Below are 17,938 nucleotides of genomic sequence, written 5' to 3' on the forward strand. Positions count from 1 at the left end.
CAGCTCACTAAAAAGTTTGATGATAGAGACATTAAGAAAGAGAATATTCTGGAACGTTTCAAAAGCCTTTAGTTAGATACATCGCAAGGACTGGACGGGATATACCCCAGGCTAATGTGGAAAGCAGGAGATGAGATTGCCTAGCCTGTGGAGATGATATTTGCAACATCAATAGAGAGGGGAGAAGTACCGGAGGTTTTGAGGGTAGCAAGTGTTGTTCCCTTGTTCAAGAAAGGGAGTAGAGATAGCGCAGGTAATTATAGGCAAGTGAGTCTTACTTCAGTGGTGGGCTAACTGATGGATAAGGTTCTGAGAGGCAGGGTTTATGAAAATTCGTAAAGACATAATCTGATTAAGGATAGTCAGCATGATTTTGTCAAGGGTATGTTGTGCTTTACAAGCTGATTAATTTTTTTGAGGGTATAACAAAATATACGGATGAATGTTAAGCAGCGGATGTAGTGTTTATAGATTTCAGTAAGACATTTCATAAGCTCCCCCATGCAAGGCTCATTCAGAAAGTAATGAGGCATGGGATCCAAGGAGACCTTGCTCTGTGCATTCAGAATTGGCTTGCTCACAGAGGACAAAGGCTGATTGTGGATGGTTCGTATTCTGCATGGGGTCTGTGAACAGAACTGTTACACAGGGATCTGATCTGGGATCCCTCCTATTTGTGATTTTATGAATGACCCGGATGAAGAAATGGTGGGTTAGAACGTTTGCTGATGATACAAAGGTTGCGGGGGTTATGGATATCCTGGAGGGTTGTCCAGTGCTACAGTGGGACATCGACAGCTTGCCGAACTGGGCAGAGAAGTGGCGGATGGAGTTCAACAGAGATAAGTGTGAAATAGTACATTTTAGCAGGTCAAATGTGAAGGCAGAATATAGTATTTATGGTAAGGCTCTTGGCAGTGTTGAGCAGCTATGAGATCTTGGGGTCGTATCCATAGGACACTCAAAGCTGATGAGCAGATTGATAAGGTTGTTAAGAAGGGCTATGATATGTTGGCATTCACCAACCGTGGGTCTGAGTTCAAGAGCAGTAAGGTAAATTTACAACTATATAAGACTTTAATTCGACCATATTTGGAATACTGTGTTCAGTCTGTTTACCTCACTGCAGGAAGGATGTGGATAATATAGAAAGGGTACAGAGATGTACATAGTTGTTGCCTGGATTGGAGAGCGTGCCTTATGAGAATAGGTTGAGTGAATTTGACCTTTTCTCCTTGGCGCGACAGAAGATGAAAGGTGGCCTGATAGAGGTGTATAGGATGATGACAGGCATTGGTCATGTAATCGTGTATAACCCGAGGCCTTTTTTCCCCTGGGCTGAAATGGCTAACACGACGAGATATGGTTTTAAGGAGCTTGGAAGTAGTTACAGAGGGTATGTTAGGGATAAGTTTTTTTTCACATAGGGAGCAGTTGCTGCTTGCAATGCACAGCCGGAGATGTTGGCGAGGACGGATATAATATGGTCTTAAAAGAGATTATTCGATATGAACCTGGAGCTTCCAAAAATAGGAGGTTCTGCGGTAGGCTGATTCTGGGCAGATTCTAGAGTAGTATATATGGTCGGCACAACACTGTAGGCCAAATAACCCGTAATGCGCTGTTGATTTTTATGTTCTATATTGTATGTTCTGGTAGTTGTACTTTGAGTTAAACTCTGACTGGCAACTACTTCAAAGCTACTCGTGCCAAAAAGTATGCGCCCATTCCGTTCTTTAAGATTTGTCAGCTGGTACGGAGAGATTGCGCTTTCTCAATGGGCAGCAGCCTGCTTTCCATGTCGTCCTGTCATGGCATTGGTGCAATCATTACTGTCGGGTGAACAAGTTATGTGCAAAACGCAATTCATTTTTCAATAACGCCGTATTTTTAAGGAAAAGGTAACTTGATGTTTTCTTTCTTTAAGGTTTAGTTGATCGGGATGTGGTACTAGCAGATGGAGGCAGCCCTTGTGCTGGCAGAGTGGAGGCCAGTATTTTCGAAAACAATTTCTTCAGTTTTTGTGGACGCAATTATGAAATGAATGACGCTCAAGTGCTATGCAAGTACCTTGGATGCGGTGACGCCGTCTCTGCAACAGGAAATTCGCAATTTGGAGCTGGTAAACGGCCTATGCTGCAAAAAGAATCTCTTTGCAATGGTACCGAGACTAACTTTTGGAAGTGTGAATGGAGGTACTTGGATCACTCTAACTGCTCGAAAGATAACGAAACAGCCGGTGTTGTTTGTTCCGGTAATTTTCTGCTTCTGGTATTCTAGATAGAAATTGAACATGGAGGCAACATCATAACAAAACAAAAGAAAAACATTATTGGACCATTAGGTTACTATTTAATTTAACTGTAATTCTTCAGGTTCAGTTTTATGTGAAGTGAAGATTTTACTGTTCAAGGAATTGAACAAATCGGTCTCTTTATCACTCAGGGACAAAGTGTTCAAATCAGGCGAGGCATTGATGTGTACATTCAGGAACTCATACTGAAACTTTGAAACTGGTTAGGCCACTTGGGGAACATTACAAACAGTTTTTGTCGATCCATTTGAGGAAGAATGGCGAGGCTTTGAAGAGATTGCAGAAAAGTTTTATCAGGTGCGAGCTGGAATATAGGACACGAGAGGGTGGGAAAACTTTTCTCTCTAAAGCGATGGAGGCTGAAGGGAATGAAGATATAGTTATTCTTTCTTTTCAGAAGGTGTCGAATTTGTTTTGTTACTTTTATTAATTAATTTTTGCTCAAAGATAGGACTGCGGTCACCATTTAGATTATGAAATAAGCTCGGATAATTCGACTATATCATTTTAATTATTGAATTTACTTCGTACATCCTTTACTCCATGAGAAGTAAAAACCTTTACGTTACGTCTCCATCTACCAGATAATCCAGATAATTGTGTGGTTGTTCATTTTGGCAGGTCAAATATGATCGCAGAATATAGTATTAACGGTCAGTCTCTTGGCAGTGTGGAGGATCAGAGTGATCTTGAGATGCTACGCAGGTTGACTCTGTGGTTAAGAAGGCATACGGTGCATTGGTCTTAATCATATCGGGGATTGTGTTTAGGAGCCGAAAGGTAATTTTGCAGCTATATAGGACCCTGCCCGGATCCCACTTGGTGTTCTGTACAGAGTTCTGGCCTCGTTACAACAGGAAGGATGTGGAAACCATAGAAAGTGTGTATAGCAGATTTACAAGTGTGTTGCCTGGATTGGGGAGCATGCCATATGAGAACAGATTCAGTGAATTCGCCTTTTTCTCCTTGGGGCGTCAGAGGTTGAGAAATGACCTGATTGAGGTGTATAAGATGATGAGAGGCATTGATCGTGTGGATCGTCGGATGCTTTTTCCGAGGGCTGAAATGGCTAGCACGAGAGGGCATACTTTTATGGTGCTTGCAGGTTCGTACTGAGAAGTGGTCGGGGGTAAGTTTTTTTTGTATGCAGAGACTGAGGATTGCGTGCAATGGACCACCGGCAGTGGTGGTGGTGTCAGATACGACAGGGTCTTTTAAGAGACTCCTGGAGATGTCCATGGAGCACAGAAAAATAGAGTGCGATGGGTAACTCTAGGTAATTTCTATAGTAAGGACATGTTAGGCACAGTTTTGGGGGCCGGAGGGCCTCTATTGCACAGTAGGCTTCCTATATTTCTATGTTTCTAAATATGCATTATGCAAATCATAGTAATATATAATAATTTATGATAAATAGAACAGTCAATGTAATATTGAGTACATTCAAGTCAGCGTGAGTTCATCAGTCTGATGGCCTGGTGAAAGAATTTGTCCCGGAGTCTGGTGCTGCTGTACCGCTTCCCGGATGGTAACTAGACGAACAGGTTGTGTACAGCCTATGTTCTTAGTGTATTCCTACCCTCTCAAGGCTGAGATTAGTGGAACTTTTACTGGCGTTTCTGTAACTCTAACAGTTTAACGGGATATGGACGCTTTATCTATGTCTAGCATTTCTCCTTCCATAGTCGGTCCTGGGACCGTCTGTGCTGGAGGTTTTTGTATGAGCCAAGATTTAAAAAATTAGAATGACAGAAAAGGTATCTCCATATATTTCTTCATGATGCTTGAGATGTCAGGGCAGAAATGAGTGAAGGTTAGAGTAAAAAGATGAACGAATTTCAAATTTGTGGAAAATTGCATAAAATGTAAACCATTTTAAACAAGCGTTTAAAGTATCAATGAATCTATCGTGACCATAGGGAGAGAGGCAGAATTAGGCCAGTCAGGATGAAGAGGTCAATACTCCCCAATGCCATTAGGCTTTACAATTCTACTGCCAGGACTTAAGAACTTTTTAAAAGCTATTATTAATGCTTTTTGAGATAGTGATTTAGATGCATATCATATCTTTTTACTGAGTTAAGTATTGTATGTAATTAGTTTTGCTACAACAAGTGTATGGGACATTGGAAAAAAAGTTGAATTTCCCCATGGGGATGAATAATGTATCTATCTATCTATCTATCTATCTATCTATCTATCTATCTATCTATCTATCATCCAGTCTGCTCCACCATTCCGTCATGACTGAACCCGGATCACATTGATTCAGACATTTGTCTTCTGCCACATCCTTTGATGACCGATCAGGAATCGATCAACTTCCACCTTCAATATACCCAAGGACTTCGCCTCCAACGCATACAGAGGCAGATGATTCAGTGCTCTCTGGCTAAGATAAATCCTCCTTACCTCTGTTCTAAAATTACACCCTCAATTTCGAAGCTATGCCCAAGAGCTCTGTACAACCCAACCACTGGAATCATCCTTTACACATCCTCTTATATACCTTCTACATTTATTAAGTTGCAGTGAGATCCCTAGGCACTCTTCTCTATTCTAATGAGTAGAGGCCCATATCTGCCAAGAATTCCTCATATGTTAACCCCTTCATTCACGGAATCATCTTCGTGAACCACTTTTGGATGACAACGTATCTTTCTGAGGATTGGGGCCCAAAACTGTTGAGAATACCACATGTGCGGCCTAACAAGTGTCTTATAAAATCTCAGTATTATCTCCTTGCTTGTATATTCAATTCCTCTTGATATAAATGCCAACATTGCATTTGCATTCTTTGCCAAGTTGTATCCTAACCTTCTGGGTGTCTCGCACGTTTTCTCCTAAGACTGTCCGCACCTCTGATATTCCAAATTTCTCCCTATTTATATAAAAGCCCATACAACAGTTCCTTTTACCAAAATGCATTATCATATATTTCCCAGCGCTGCATTCCATTTACCACTTGCTACCCATTCTTCGAATTGCTAATTTGCCCCTACGTCCTGTTGTAATCGCATTGCTTCCTCCTACTACCTACACCACCAACCCCCACCCCCACCCCGTCTTTTTATCGTCGGCCGACTTTGCCACAAAGCTATCAATTCCATGAGGTAAATCATTAACAAACAACCTGAAAAGTAGCAGAGACAATACTAACCCATGAGGAGAACTGATAGTCACTGGCAGCCAATCGGAAAAGGCACCTTTTATTTCTACTCGCTGCCCCCCTGCCTGTCAGCCACTCCTCTATACAGGTCAGTATTTTTCCTGTAACGCCATAGGAGTTTATCTTGTAAAGCTGCCTCATGTGTGGCAGCTTATCAAATACAGTTAAATTACATCCACTGCTTCCACTTGGTCCAACCTGTTTGTTACTTCCACGAAAAACTTCAACAGATCTGTCAGGCAAGATTCCCCTTCACAAAAGCCATGTTGACTTTGACTTATGTTATAATTGATATGCATTTACAATGAAACCTCGTCCTCAATACAGTAATAGACTCCAAGAGTTACGCCCAAAAAATCTGACATTAGCTTTACAGACCTATATTTTCCTTTTCTTCTTGGTTTCCTTCCTTCCTTCTTAAAGAATGGAATGACATTTGAAATCTTCGTAGCCCTAAGGGAATATACCATAAGCAAGTGAATATGGAAAGGTAATGCCTCGTGCTTCCGTAATGTTAGCTGCAACCTCTCTCGGGATACTTTCCATCTGTTCCAGGGGACTTATCCACCTTAAGACAATTGGCGTTCCAAGAACTGTATGCTTTGTAATAGCAATGGCATTCGCTTCTGCTCCGTTACACTCATGGACATCTCGCACAATGTTAGTGTCGTTCACAGTGAAGGCAGGTGCTAAGTACTTTGGACCATAATCCCATGATATAATAGCATAATTAGGTCATTTGGCCCAGCGAGTGTACTCCGCCATTTAATCCTGGCCTTCACCCCGTTACCTTTATCAAAGGTCCAATCAAGAGCCGATTAAGCTCCCCCTTAAATACACCCAACCATCTGGCCTGCACAGCTGCATGTGGTAACAAATCCCACAAACTCACAACACTCTGGTTAATGAAATTTCCTGGTCGTTCTGTTTTATATGTACTCCCCTCTATCCTAAGACTGTGTCCTCTTTTGCCATCAAACGTTGCTCGTATGATAAACTTTTCTTTTTAACAAGCATATTTGTGAACAGCCTCTGGACCCTTTCCAATGCCACCATGTCGTTTCTTAGATGAGAAGACAACAACTGTTCACAATACACAAGGTGAGGGCTCAGGGGTGCGTTACAAATCCTCAGCATCACATCCCAGCTCTTGGATTCAAAACCTCTTGAAATGAATGCTGACATTGTATTTACCTTACTCACAACGGGCTCAACCTGCAAACTAACCTTTAGGGGGTCCTGCACAAGAAATTCCAAGTCCCTTTGCATCTAATAATTTTTTGGATCTTCTTCCAGTTTAGAAAGTAGTCTACAGATGTATTTCTCCTACCAAAGTAGATGACCATGCATTTTCCAACATTGCATTACATTAGACACTTTCTTGCCCATTCTCCTAATCTGTCTAAGTTTTTCTGCATTAAAACAGTTTCCTCAACACTATCTGCCCATCTACCAGTCTTCGTATCATCTACAGATTTGGCTAAAAACCAAATCCACTTAATCATGTAATTCATTGATCTGCAGCATAAAATGAAGCAGTCTCAACACCGACCCCTGCGAACAGCACTTTTCACTGGCAGCCGACCAGAAGAGGATTCTTTTATTCACACTCGCTGCCTTATACCAATCAGCCGATGCATTGACCTTGATCGTATCTTTCTTGTAAGACCATGGGCTCTTAAGTTGGTAAGCAGCTTCGTGTGTAAATCCCAATATACAAAATCCACTAAATCTCCTTTATCTATGTTATTTGTAATTTCCTCAAAATGTTCCAATAGGTTCGCAATGCAAGATTTTCCATTTAAGAAACAATACTGAAATTGTCCTATCTTGCCCCGTGCTACAAGGTACTCTATAACCTCATCCTTGACAATTCACTCCAAGATTCTCCCCACCTCTGAGGTCAGGCTGGTTATTCTATAATGTATTTTCTGCTCGCGTCCTCCCTTCTTAAAGAGCGGAGGTTTATTTTTTGCATTCTTCTGGCGCAATGATGGTGTCCAATTATATTTGAAATATTATTGCTGCTCCCTTCACAGTCTTTAACGCCTACTCTTTCAGAACCTCGATGGCAGCTCATCTACTCCGAGTGACTTAGGCACACTTAATCTTCTGACATGGTGCCAGAAGACTGCAAAGTTACAATGTTGCTCCACTCTTGAAGAAAGGAGGAAGACAGCAGAAAGTAAATTATAGACCACTTAATCTGATCTCAGTGGACGGGAAGATGTCAGAGTCAACTGTTAAGGCGGAAGTGATGGAGTGCTTGTTAACACAGGACAATGTAGTAGAAAGTCAGCATGGTTTCTTATGGGGAAAGTCCTGTCTGACGAACATTTTGGAATTTTTTGAAGAGATTACAAGTAGGATAGATAAAGGAGATGCAGGGGATATTGTGTATTTGGACTTTCAGATGGCCTTTGACAAGTTGCCACGCTTACCAAGGTGCTTACCAAGTTACGAGCCCCTGGCATTAGATGAAAGTTACGAACATGGTTAAAGCGTTGGACTATTGGTGTTCCGCAGGCATCTGTGTTGGGAGCACTTCTTTGTAAGGTATTGGTAAATAATTTAGATGATGAAATAGATGGTTTTGATGCCAAATTTGCTGATGTTACGATGATCCGTGGAAGGGCAGGTAGTTTTGAGGAAACAGGTAGGATGCAGAAGGGTTTAGACAGATGAAGACAATAGGAAAAAGTGGCAAATGAAATACAATTTTGTAAAATGTATGGTCATCCACTTTGGTAGTAGAAATAAATGAAAAGACTATTATCTAAATGGGAAGGAAATACGGGAAACTGAGATGCAAAGGGACTTGGGAGACGTTGTGCAGAACACCCTGAAGGTTGACTTGTAGGTTGAGTCGGTGATAAGCCAGGCAAATGCCATGCTAGCAGTCATTCAAGAGATCTAGAATACAAGATCAAGGATGTGAGGTTGAGGATTTATAAAGTACTGGTGAGGCCACACCTTCAGAATTGTGAACGGCTTTAGGCCTTTCATCTTAGAAAAATTGTGCTCTCATTGGAAAGGGTCCAGAGCGGTTTCGCAAGGATAGTTTCAGGAATGGAAGGGTTATCAAAAGAGGAACGTTTGATGGCTCTGGGTAGGCACTCGCGGGAATTCAGAAGGATGAAGGGCGATCTCATTGAATCCTTTCGAATGTTTAAAGGCCTATACAAAATATACGTGGATAGGAATTATTCCCATGGTAGTAAGGTATAGGACAAGTGGGCATAGCCTCAGGATAGAGGGGCGCCCTTTCAAAGCCGAGATGCGGAAAATATTCTTTTGCCGAAGGGGAGTAAATTAGTGGAATTTGTTGCCACATGCAGCAAGGCCTGGTCGTTGGGTGTATTTAAGGTAGATATCGATAGGTTCTTGTATGGAAATGGCATCAAAGGTTACGGGGGAAAGCCCACGATATTTTGAAATGGGAAGCAGAACAGCAAGAAGTCGTGGTACAAAAAGGTTGCCAACGACATAGGTAGGAAAAGGGAGGAGCTCCTGAAAAAAAGACTACAGAGAGTTAGGAAAGAAGTTGAAAAGCAGGCCCATAAAGATAGTAATCTCGGGATTACTGCCTGTGCCACGTGACAATGAGTATAGGAATAGAATGAGGTAGAGGTTAAATGCGTGGCTGAGGGATTGGAGGGGGGGTGCAGGGATTCAGATTTCTGCACCTTTGAGACTTCTTCTGGGGCATATATATTCTGTACAAAAAGAACGGGATGCACTTGAATCCGAGGGGGACAAATATCCTGGTGGGAAAGTTTACTAAGGCTATTAGGGAGAGGTTAAACTAGAATTGTTGGGGGTGGGAACCGAACTGAGGTATCGGAGAAAAAGGAGTTTGGCGCACAAATAGAGAAAGTTTGGAGACAGTGCGAAAGGGAGGAAATGCAGGTGAAAGATCAAGGACGCGCTCAGTCTGGCGGTTTGAGATGTGTCCATTTTAATGCGATGGGTATCATAAATAAAGCGGATGAGCTTACAGCATGGATCAGCACTTGGATCTATGATATTGTGGCCATTACAGAGACTCGGATGATGCAGAGGCAGGAATGTCTACTTTAAGAGCCGGGTTTTAGATGTTTCAGAAAGGATAGGTGGTGAGGCTAAAGAGGTTGGGGTGTGGCACAGTGGATCAGAAGTAGTGTCAGGGCTCCGGAAAAAGAGGAATGAAAAGGGGTTGTTTATGTAGTCTCTGTCGGTGGACGTCAGGCATAGAAAGGGTCAATAACGCTACTGGGTGTTTTTTGCAGACCACCTAAAGTAACAGGAACTTCGAGGAGCAGATGGGGAGACAAATTTTAGAAAGGGGTAATAATAACAGGGTTGTTGTTCTGATAGATTTTAATTTCCCAAATATTGTTTGGCATCTCCCTAGAGTGAGGAGTTTAGATGGGGTGGAGTTTGTTAGGTGAGTTCAGGAAGATAAACCTACAAGAATAAAGGCTGTACTAGATCTGGCATTGAGAATGAACTTAGGCAGGTGTCAGGTCTCTCAGTAGGAGAGCATTTTAGATATAGTGATCTCTTCTACCATAGCAATGGAGAGGAATAGGAACAGAAAATTTAGGAACACTTTATTAGGAGTAAGGGAAGCTAAGATCCTATCAAGCAGGGACTTGGAATCATAAATTGGAAACCGATGTTCTCAGGGAAAACTACCGAAGAAATGTGGCAAATGTTCAGCGGCTATTTGCGTCGGATTCTGAGTAGATACGTTCCAATGAGACATGGTAAAAGTGGTAGGGTACAAGATCCATGGTGCACAAAGGCCGTTGCAAATCCAGTCAAGAAGAAAAGAAGATCTTACGAAAGGCTGAAAAAACTAGGTAATGATATGAATCTAAATGATGTAAGGCTAGCAGGAAAGAGCGTAAGAATGAAATTAGGAGAGCCAAAAGGGGCCAACATAAACTATGGCGGACCGGATTAAAGAGAATCCAAAGGCATTTTCCAAGTATGTGAAGAGAAAGTGGATAAGACGTGAGAGAACGGGACCAATCAATGAGACGATGGAAAACTGCTTATGTAATCGGTGGAAACGCCGGATATACTTAATGAATACTTTCCTTTAGAATTCTCTACGGAAAACGATCTTGGCGATTGTAGGGATGACGTGCAGTGGACTGAAGAGCTTGAGGATGTAGATATTAAGAAAGTGGATGCGTTGGAGATTTTGGAAAGAATCTGTTTGGATGAGTCACCTGGACCGGAAGGTATGTACTCCAGACTATTGTGGGAAGTGAGGGAGGAGATCCCTCAGCTTCTGGCAATTATCTTTACATTGTCAATGAGGACGAGGGAGTTTCCGGAGGATTGGAGGGTTGCGGATGTTGTTCCCTTATTCAAGAAAGGGAGTAGAAATAGCCCAGAAATTTATAGACCAGCGAGTCTTACTTCAGTGGTTGGTAAGCCGCTGGAGAAGATCTTTCGAGGCAAGATTTATGCACATTTGGAGAGACATACTATGATTAGGAAAAATCAACTTGGCTTTGACAAAGGTAGATCGTGCCTTACGAGCCTGCGTGGATTTTTTCATGATGTGACCAAGAACACTGATGAAGGTAGAGCAGTTGATAAGGCGTATATGGATTTTAGGAATGCATTTTTATACGGTTCCCCATGCAAGGCTTATCAGAAATGTAAGGAAGCATGGGATCCAAGGGAACATTGCTTTGTGGATCCAGAACTAGCTTGCCCATTGACGGCAAAGTGTGGTTCTACTTAGAAGCATAGAAATATAGAAAAACTACAGCACAATACAGGCCTTTTGGCCCACAAAATTGTGCCTAGCAGTTCCCAACCATGGAAATTACGAGGCTTACTTATAGCTCTCTGTTTTTCTAAGTTCCATGTGCCTATCCAAAAGTCTCTTAAAACACCCTATTTTATCTGCCTCCACCACATTTGCCGGCAACCCATTTCACGCACTCACCACTATCTGAGTGAAAAACTTAACCCTGACTCTCCTTTGTACCTATTCCCCACCACCTTAAACCTGTGTCCTCTTGTGGCACCATTTCATCCCTGGAAAAAAGCCACCGACTATCCACACGATCAACGCCTCTCAACATCTTATATACCGCTATCAGGTCACCTCTCATCCTCCGTCGCTCCAAGGAGAAAAGGTCGAGTTTACTCAACCTGTCCTCATAAAGCATGCTCCCCAATACAGGCAACATCCTTGTAAATCACTTCTGCGCCCTGTTTATGGCTTCCAAATCCTTCCTGTAGTGAGGTGACCAGAACTGAGCGCAGTACTCCAAGTGGGGTCTGACCAGGGTCCTATATAGCTGCAACATTACCTCTTGAATACTAAATTCAACTGCACGAGTGATGAACGACAATATACCATACGCCTTCTTAACAGTGTCAACCTGCGCAGCTTCTTTGAACGTCCTATGCACTCGGACCCCAAGATCCCTCTGATGCTCCACACTGCCAATAATCTTAACAATAATACTATATTCTGCCATCATATTTGACCTAGCAAAATGAACCAATTCACACTAATCTGGGTTGAACTCGATCTGCCATTTTTCAGCCCAGGTTTGCATCTTATCCGTGTCACATTGTAAGCTCTGACAGCCCTCCACACTACCCACAACACCTCCAACCTTTGTGTCATCAGCAAACTTACTGACCCATTCACTCCACTTCCAGAGCCATGCCATTTATAAAAATCACAAAGAGTAGGGTTCCAAGAACAGATCCCTGAAGCACACCATTGGCCACCGGCCTTCATTCTGATTATGACTCATTAAGACGTTCTACAAGTTTGTGAAGAGCAAGAGGATAAGAAGATAGGATCTATCAAATGTGTCAGTGGTAAACCTGAGCAAAAACTTAATGATGTATTTAACGAGTACTTTATTTCAGTATTCACTATGGAAAGGGGTCTTAGTGATTGTTGTGATGAATGCAGCAGACTGAAAAACCAGAGCATGTAGATATTAAGAAAGAGGATGTGCTGGTGCTTTGGGAAAGCATCAAGTTGGAGAAGTCGCCGGGACCGGACGAAATGTACGCCAGGCTACTGCAGGAGCAAGTGAGGAGATTGCTGAGGCTCTGGAAATGATCTTGCCTACTGCAAGTGGCAGATGCAGGTCAACCCAGATAAGTGTGAGGTGGTGACATGAGGTGACATTTTTTTAAGTCAAATATGATTGCAGAATATAGCATTCATGGTAAGACCCTTGGCAGTATGCAGGATCAGAGTAATCTTGGGGTCAGAGTCCATAGGACACTCAAAGCTGCTACGTAGGGTGACTATCTGGTTAAGAAGGCATAAGGTGCATTGTCCTTCTTCAATCGTAGGATTGTGTTTAAGAGCCGAGAGGTAATGATGCAACTATAAAGGACCCTGGTCAGAGCCCACTTGGAGTTCTGTGCTCAATGCTGTTCGCCTCACTATAAGAAGCATGTGCAAACTATAGAAAGGGTGCTGAGGAGATTTACAAGAATGTTGCTGGGATTGGGGCGCAGGTTTTATGAGAATAAGGTGAGTGACATCGGCCTTTTTTCTTTGGGGCGACAGAAGATCAGAGGGGACTTGATAGAGGTGTACAAGTTAATGAGAGGCATGGATTGAGTATATGGTCAGAGGCTTTTCCCCAGGGCTGAAATGGCTATCACGAGAGGGTATACTTTTACGGTGCTTGCGAGTAGGTACAGAGGAGATGTCAGGGTCTTATAAGAGACTCCTGGATGAGTAGATAAAGCTTAGAAATATAGGGGGTTATGGATACAGCCTAGGTAGTTCTAAGGCAGGGATGTGTTCAGCACCGCTTTGTAGGCCAAAGGGCCTGTTTTCTGTTGTATGTTCTTTTTTATGTTTCTATGTTTCTAAGGGCGAGAACGGGGTTGAGGAGGAAATAAAGAAAAATGATCAAACAATTGAATGGCGGAGCAGTCCCAATGGGCCAATTGGTCCAAAGTCTGACCTATCTGTATTTGAATGGAGTAAATTAAGTTGCAGTGGCATGAGAGCAGAATTTTCCTCCTATGTCCTATAGTCTTATGGTCTTAGGTCTTCCACCATTTATAGCAGTTTCTGTCTCGTAATAGTAACTGCACTCACGTCTCGTCCTCCACACATTACACTTCTGACACACTGCTACTGTCATTCACAGTAAGGACTGATGCCAAATATTCATTTCGTTCAACTGCTAACACATTGTCTCTCGAAATTATTTATCCAGAATAATTTTATATCGATCCTCTATCCATTCACTTCACTCCTCTGTTTTTTGCATACTTCAGAAAGCTTTTACGATCCAGTTTGATACTGTTTGCTTTCATGCTTTCTATAGCATCTTTTTCAGCTCTAATCATTCTGTTAGTTGCTCTCTGTAGGTTTTTAAAATTTTCCCAATCTAATATCTTTATGCTAATTTCTGCTTTAGTCCGTGCACTCTCTTTTGTTTTTGCTTTAGCTTTTAATGCCCTTGTTAGCCACTGTTGTACTATTTTGTCTTTTGAGTATCGATTCGTTATTGGAATATATCTGCCTGCTCCTTCCTCATTTTTCCCAGAAACTCACGTGATTGCTGGTCTGCTGTCATCCCTGCCGGAATTTCCTTCCAATGTAATTTGGGTAAATCCTCTCTCCCATCACTGCAATTTGATGTACTCTATTCAAATACTGATAGATCGTAATATACTTGCACCCTATCAAATTTCATGTTGAACTCAACCATATTCTTAACATTGGTTCCTAATGGCTTTTTACCTCAAGCTCCCTGGTCAGCTGCAGTTCATTAAATAGCACATAATCCAGAATTGCTGATCATCTAGTAGGTTCAACGACAAACTGTATAAAATGCCATCTTGTAGGCATTCGACAAACTTATTAACTGCAGATCCATTCCAATCTGATTTTCGCAATTGACCTGCATGTTAACATCTTCCATGACTATCATATCATTGTCCTTTTGCTACCTTTTCTGCGTTCTGTTGTTACCTGTTTTCCAGGTCTCAGCTACAGTTGAGAGGCCTGTATATAACTGCCATCAGAGTCAATTTACCCTTGTAGTTTTCCATCTCCACCTACGGCTTCAACATCTTCTGAACTCGATGGGCCGATTGGCCTACTACTGCTCCTATAGCTTATGGTTCTATGATCCTATGGCATAGATTTACACACATTTGATGTAATTCTTTACCAGCAGAGCTACACCAGCCCCTGTGGCTAACCTCCAATTACTGAGATATAACGTGTAGACTTTGACATTCAGCTCCCAACTACAACAATCCTTCAGCCATGATTTAGTGGTGGCCACACTATCCTTAATCGTGCAAGAAAACCATCGACCTTATTTCGTAAACTCTGTACATTGAGACATAACACTTTGAGGGCTTTTTTTTAAAAAGTTTGTCTTTTTCCTTTTGATTTTGCACTTATACTCTTCCGGCTGCAATTTTCTCTCATCATCTGCCTGCCCTTCCAGACAGTCAGACTGCACGCTATCTTCCTTTTTTATTGTCCGTCCTCTCCTCAGTCCCTTCATTCCGGTCAACACTCCCCACCCCCCGATATATTACGTTAAACTCTCCCCAGCTCCAACAAAGCAGACCGCGAAAATATTGATTCTTCTCGCGTTCAAGTGCAACCAGTTCCGTTTGTACAGCACATTGATCCCCGAGAAGTGATTCTAAAGATCCAAGAACCTGAAGAAATGTCCCCGGACCTGTTTCTCAACCAGGCATTTATCTGCCAAATCATCCTCTTTCTACCTTCGCTAGCTCATACCCATTATGCTAAGAGGTAAAGTACCCCCATTAAATTCATCTGCCTTTTCTAAGTTACCCATTAATGCTTCACCAGCATCACTTCCAGTGTTCCAATATCAAATTTCAACTCAATTTTACTCTTTATATAACTGATAAAAAAGAAACATAGAAATACAGAAAGTTTGCAGCACAATACAGGCATTTCAGCCAACAGGATTTTGTCGATCAGGTCCCTACCCTAGAAATTACTCGGCTTACATATAACCCTCCAATTATCTAAGCTCCATGCACCTATCCAAAAGTTTCTTAAAAGAACCTATCGTATCTTTGATACGACAAACAACTTTGCTGGCAGCCCATTCCACGCACTCACCACTCTGTTTAAAAAGAAAACTTTCCCCTGACATCTCCTCTGTACCTACTCACAAGCACCGTAAACTGGTATCCTCATGAGGCAACCATTTCAACCCTGGCAAAAAGCCTCGGACTATCCATACGATCAACGCCTCTCAACATCTTATACATCTCTATCAGGCCACCTCTCTTCCTCCGTTGCAACAAGGAGAAAAGGCCGAGTTCACTCAACATATCCTCATAAGACATGCTCCCCGATGCAGGCAACGACTATGTAAATCTCCTATGCATCTTTTCGAAGGCTTCCACATCCTCCCTGTAGTGAGGCGACCAAACCTAAGCACAGTACTCCAAGTCGGATCTGACTCGGGTCCTATATAGCTGCACCATTACCTCTTGGCTGCTAAATTCAGTTCCACGATTGATGAAGGCCAATACACGGTACGCTTTCTTAACCACTGAGTGAACCTGCGCAGCTGTTTGAGGGTACTATGGACTCGAATACCAAGATCCCTCTGCTCCTCCACACTGACAAGAGTCTTACCATTTACCATCTAACCCATCCATCCCCTTCCTCATCCAGGTCGTTTATAAAAGAAGAGTAGGGGTCCCAGAACAGACTTCTGAGGCACTCCACTGGTCACCGACCTCCATGCAGAATATGACCCGTCTACAAGAAACTCTTTACCTTCTGTGGGCAAGCCAGTTCTGGATCCACAAAGTAATGTTCCCTTGGATCCTCCTTACTTTCTGAATAAGCCTTGAAGAAAACCTTATATACTACATCTACTACTCTTCCTTTATCAATATGTTCGGTCACATCCTCAAAAAATTCAAACAGGCCCGTGAGGCACGACCTGCCCTTGGCAAAGCCGTGCTGACTATTCCTATCATATTATTCCTCTATAAATGTTCATAAATCCTGCTTCTCGGTATCTTCTTCATCACCTTAACAAACACTGAGGTAAGACTCACTGGTCTATAATTACCTGTTCTATCTCTACTCCCTTTCTTGAATAAAGGAGCACCATTCGAAACTCTCCAATCCTCTGGAAACTCTCCCCTCCCGGTTGATGACACAAAGACCATTGCCAAATGTTCAGCAATCTCTTCCCTCGTCTCCCACAGTAAACTGGCGTATATCTCATCCGGGCCCGGCGACTTATACAACTTGATGCTTTCCAAAGGCTCCAGCACATCCTATTCCTTAATATCCACATGCTCAAACTTTTCACTCTGCTACAAGTCGTCACTATTATCGCCATGGAAACTGAAGTAAAGTATTCATGAAGTACCTCTTCTATTTCCTCCGGTGCCGTACAAACTTTCCAACAGTCGCATTTTATAGGTTCTATTCTTTCAGGTTTTATCCTCCTGCTCTTCATATACTTGTAGAATGCCTTGAGGATTTCCATAATTCTGCCCACCAAGGTCTCTTCTAGTTCTCCTAATATCCTTCTTAAGCCCCTCCCTGTTCGCATTAGAATCTTCCAGATCTCTGAATCTTTTATAGGCTTTTATTTCTTCTTGACCAGATTTATTACAGCCTTTGTACAACACGGTACCTGCACCGAACCGTAACTACCCTGTCTCATTGAAACGTACCTACACAGAACTTCACACTAATATTCCATGAACATTTGCCGCCTTTCTTCCGTACGTTTCCTTGAGACCATCCGTTTCCAACTTAAGAATCCAATTTCCTGCTAGAGAGCTTCATAATTCCCCTTACTCCAACTACATAACAATTACAGCACGGAAACAGGACATCTCGGCCCATTTACTCCGTGCCGAACGCTTACTCTCACCAGTCCCACCGACCTGCACTCAGCCCATAACCTTCTATTCCTTACCTGTCCATATACCTTTCCAATTTCTTTTAAATGACAATATCAAACTTGCCTCTACCACTTCAACTGGAAGCTCGTTCCACACAGCTACCACTCTCTGAGTGAAAGAGAACCCCTTCGTGTTACCCCTAAACATTTGCCTCTTAACTCCGAACTTATGTCCTCTTGTTTGAATCTCCCCAACTTTCATTGGAAAAAGCCTATCCACGTCAACTCTATCTATCCCCCCTCATAATTGTAAACACCTCTATCAGGTACACCCTTCTTCGCTCCAAAGAATAACGACCTAACTTGTTCAACGTTATTTTGTAACGTAGGTGCTGAAACCCAGGTAGTATACTAGTAAATCACCCCTGTACTCTCTCTATTTTGTTGACATCTTTCCTATAATCCGGTTTCCAGAACTCTACACAATACTCCCAATTTGGCCTCACCAATGCCTTGTACAATTTTAACATTACATCCCCACTCCTATACTCAATGCTCTGATTTATAAAGGCCAGC

The 17,938-nt window shown here is 42.4% G+C and overlaps 1 protein-coding gene across 1 annotated transcript in view; it reads left to right on the forward strand.

Moving 5' to 3' along the window:
* The first annotated feature begins 751 nt into the window (after positions 1–751).
* Positions 752–17,938, forward strand: part of LOC140724680 (CD5 antigen-like) — a 46,868-nt gene continuing 29,681 nt past the window's right edge. Inside the window, exons 1-2 of the mRNA XM_073039105.1 lie at positions 752–902; positions 1,928–2,122. Coding sequence (XP_072895206.1) covers positions 752–902; positions 1,928–2,122 — 346 coding nt within the window. The remainder of the gene's footprint in view (positions 903–1,927; positions 2,123–17,938) is intronic.

The sequence above is a fragment of the Hemitrygon akajei genome, chromosome 3 (assembly GCF_048418815.1).
Source record: "Hemitrygon akajei chromosome 3, sHemAka1.3, whole genome shotgun sequence".
In the NCBI taxonomy this organism is placed as follows: Eukaryota; Metazoa; Chordata; class Chondrichthyes; order Myliobatiformes; family Dasyatidae; genus Hemitrygon; species Hemitrygon akajei.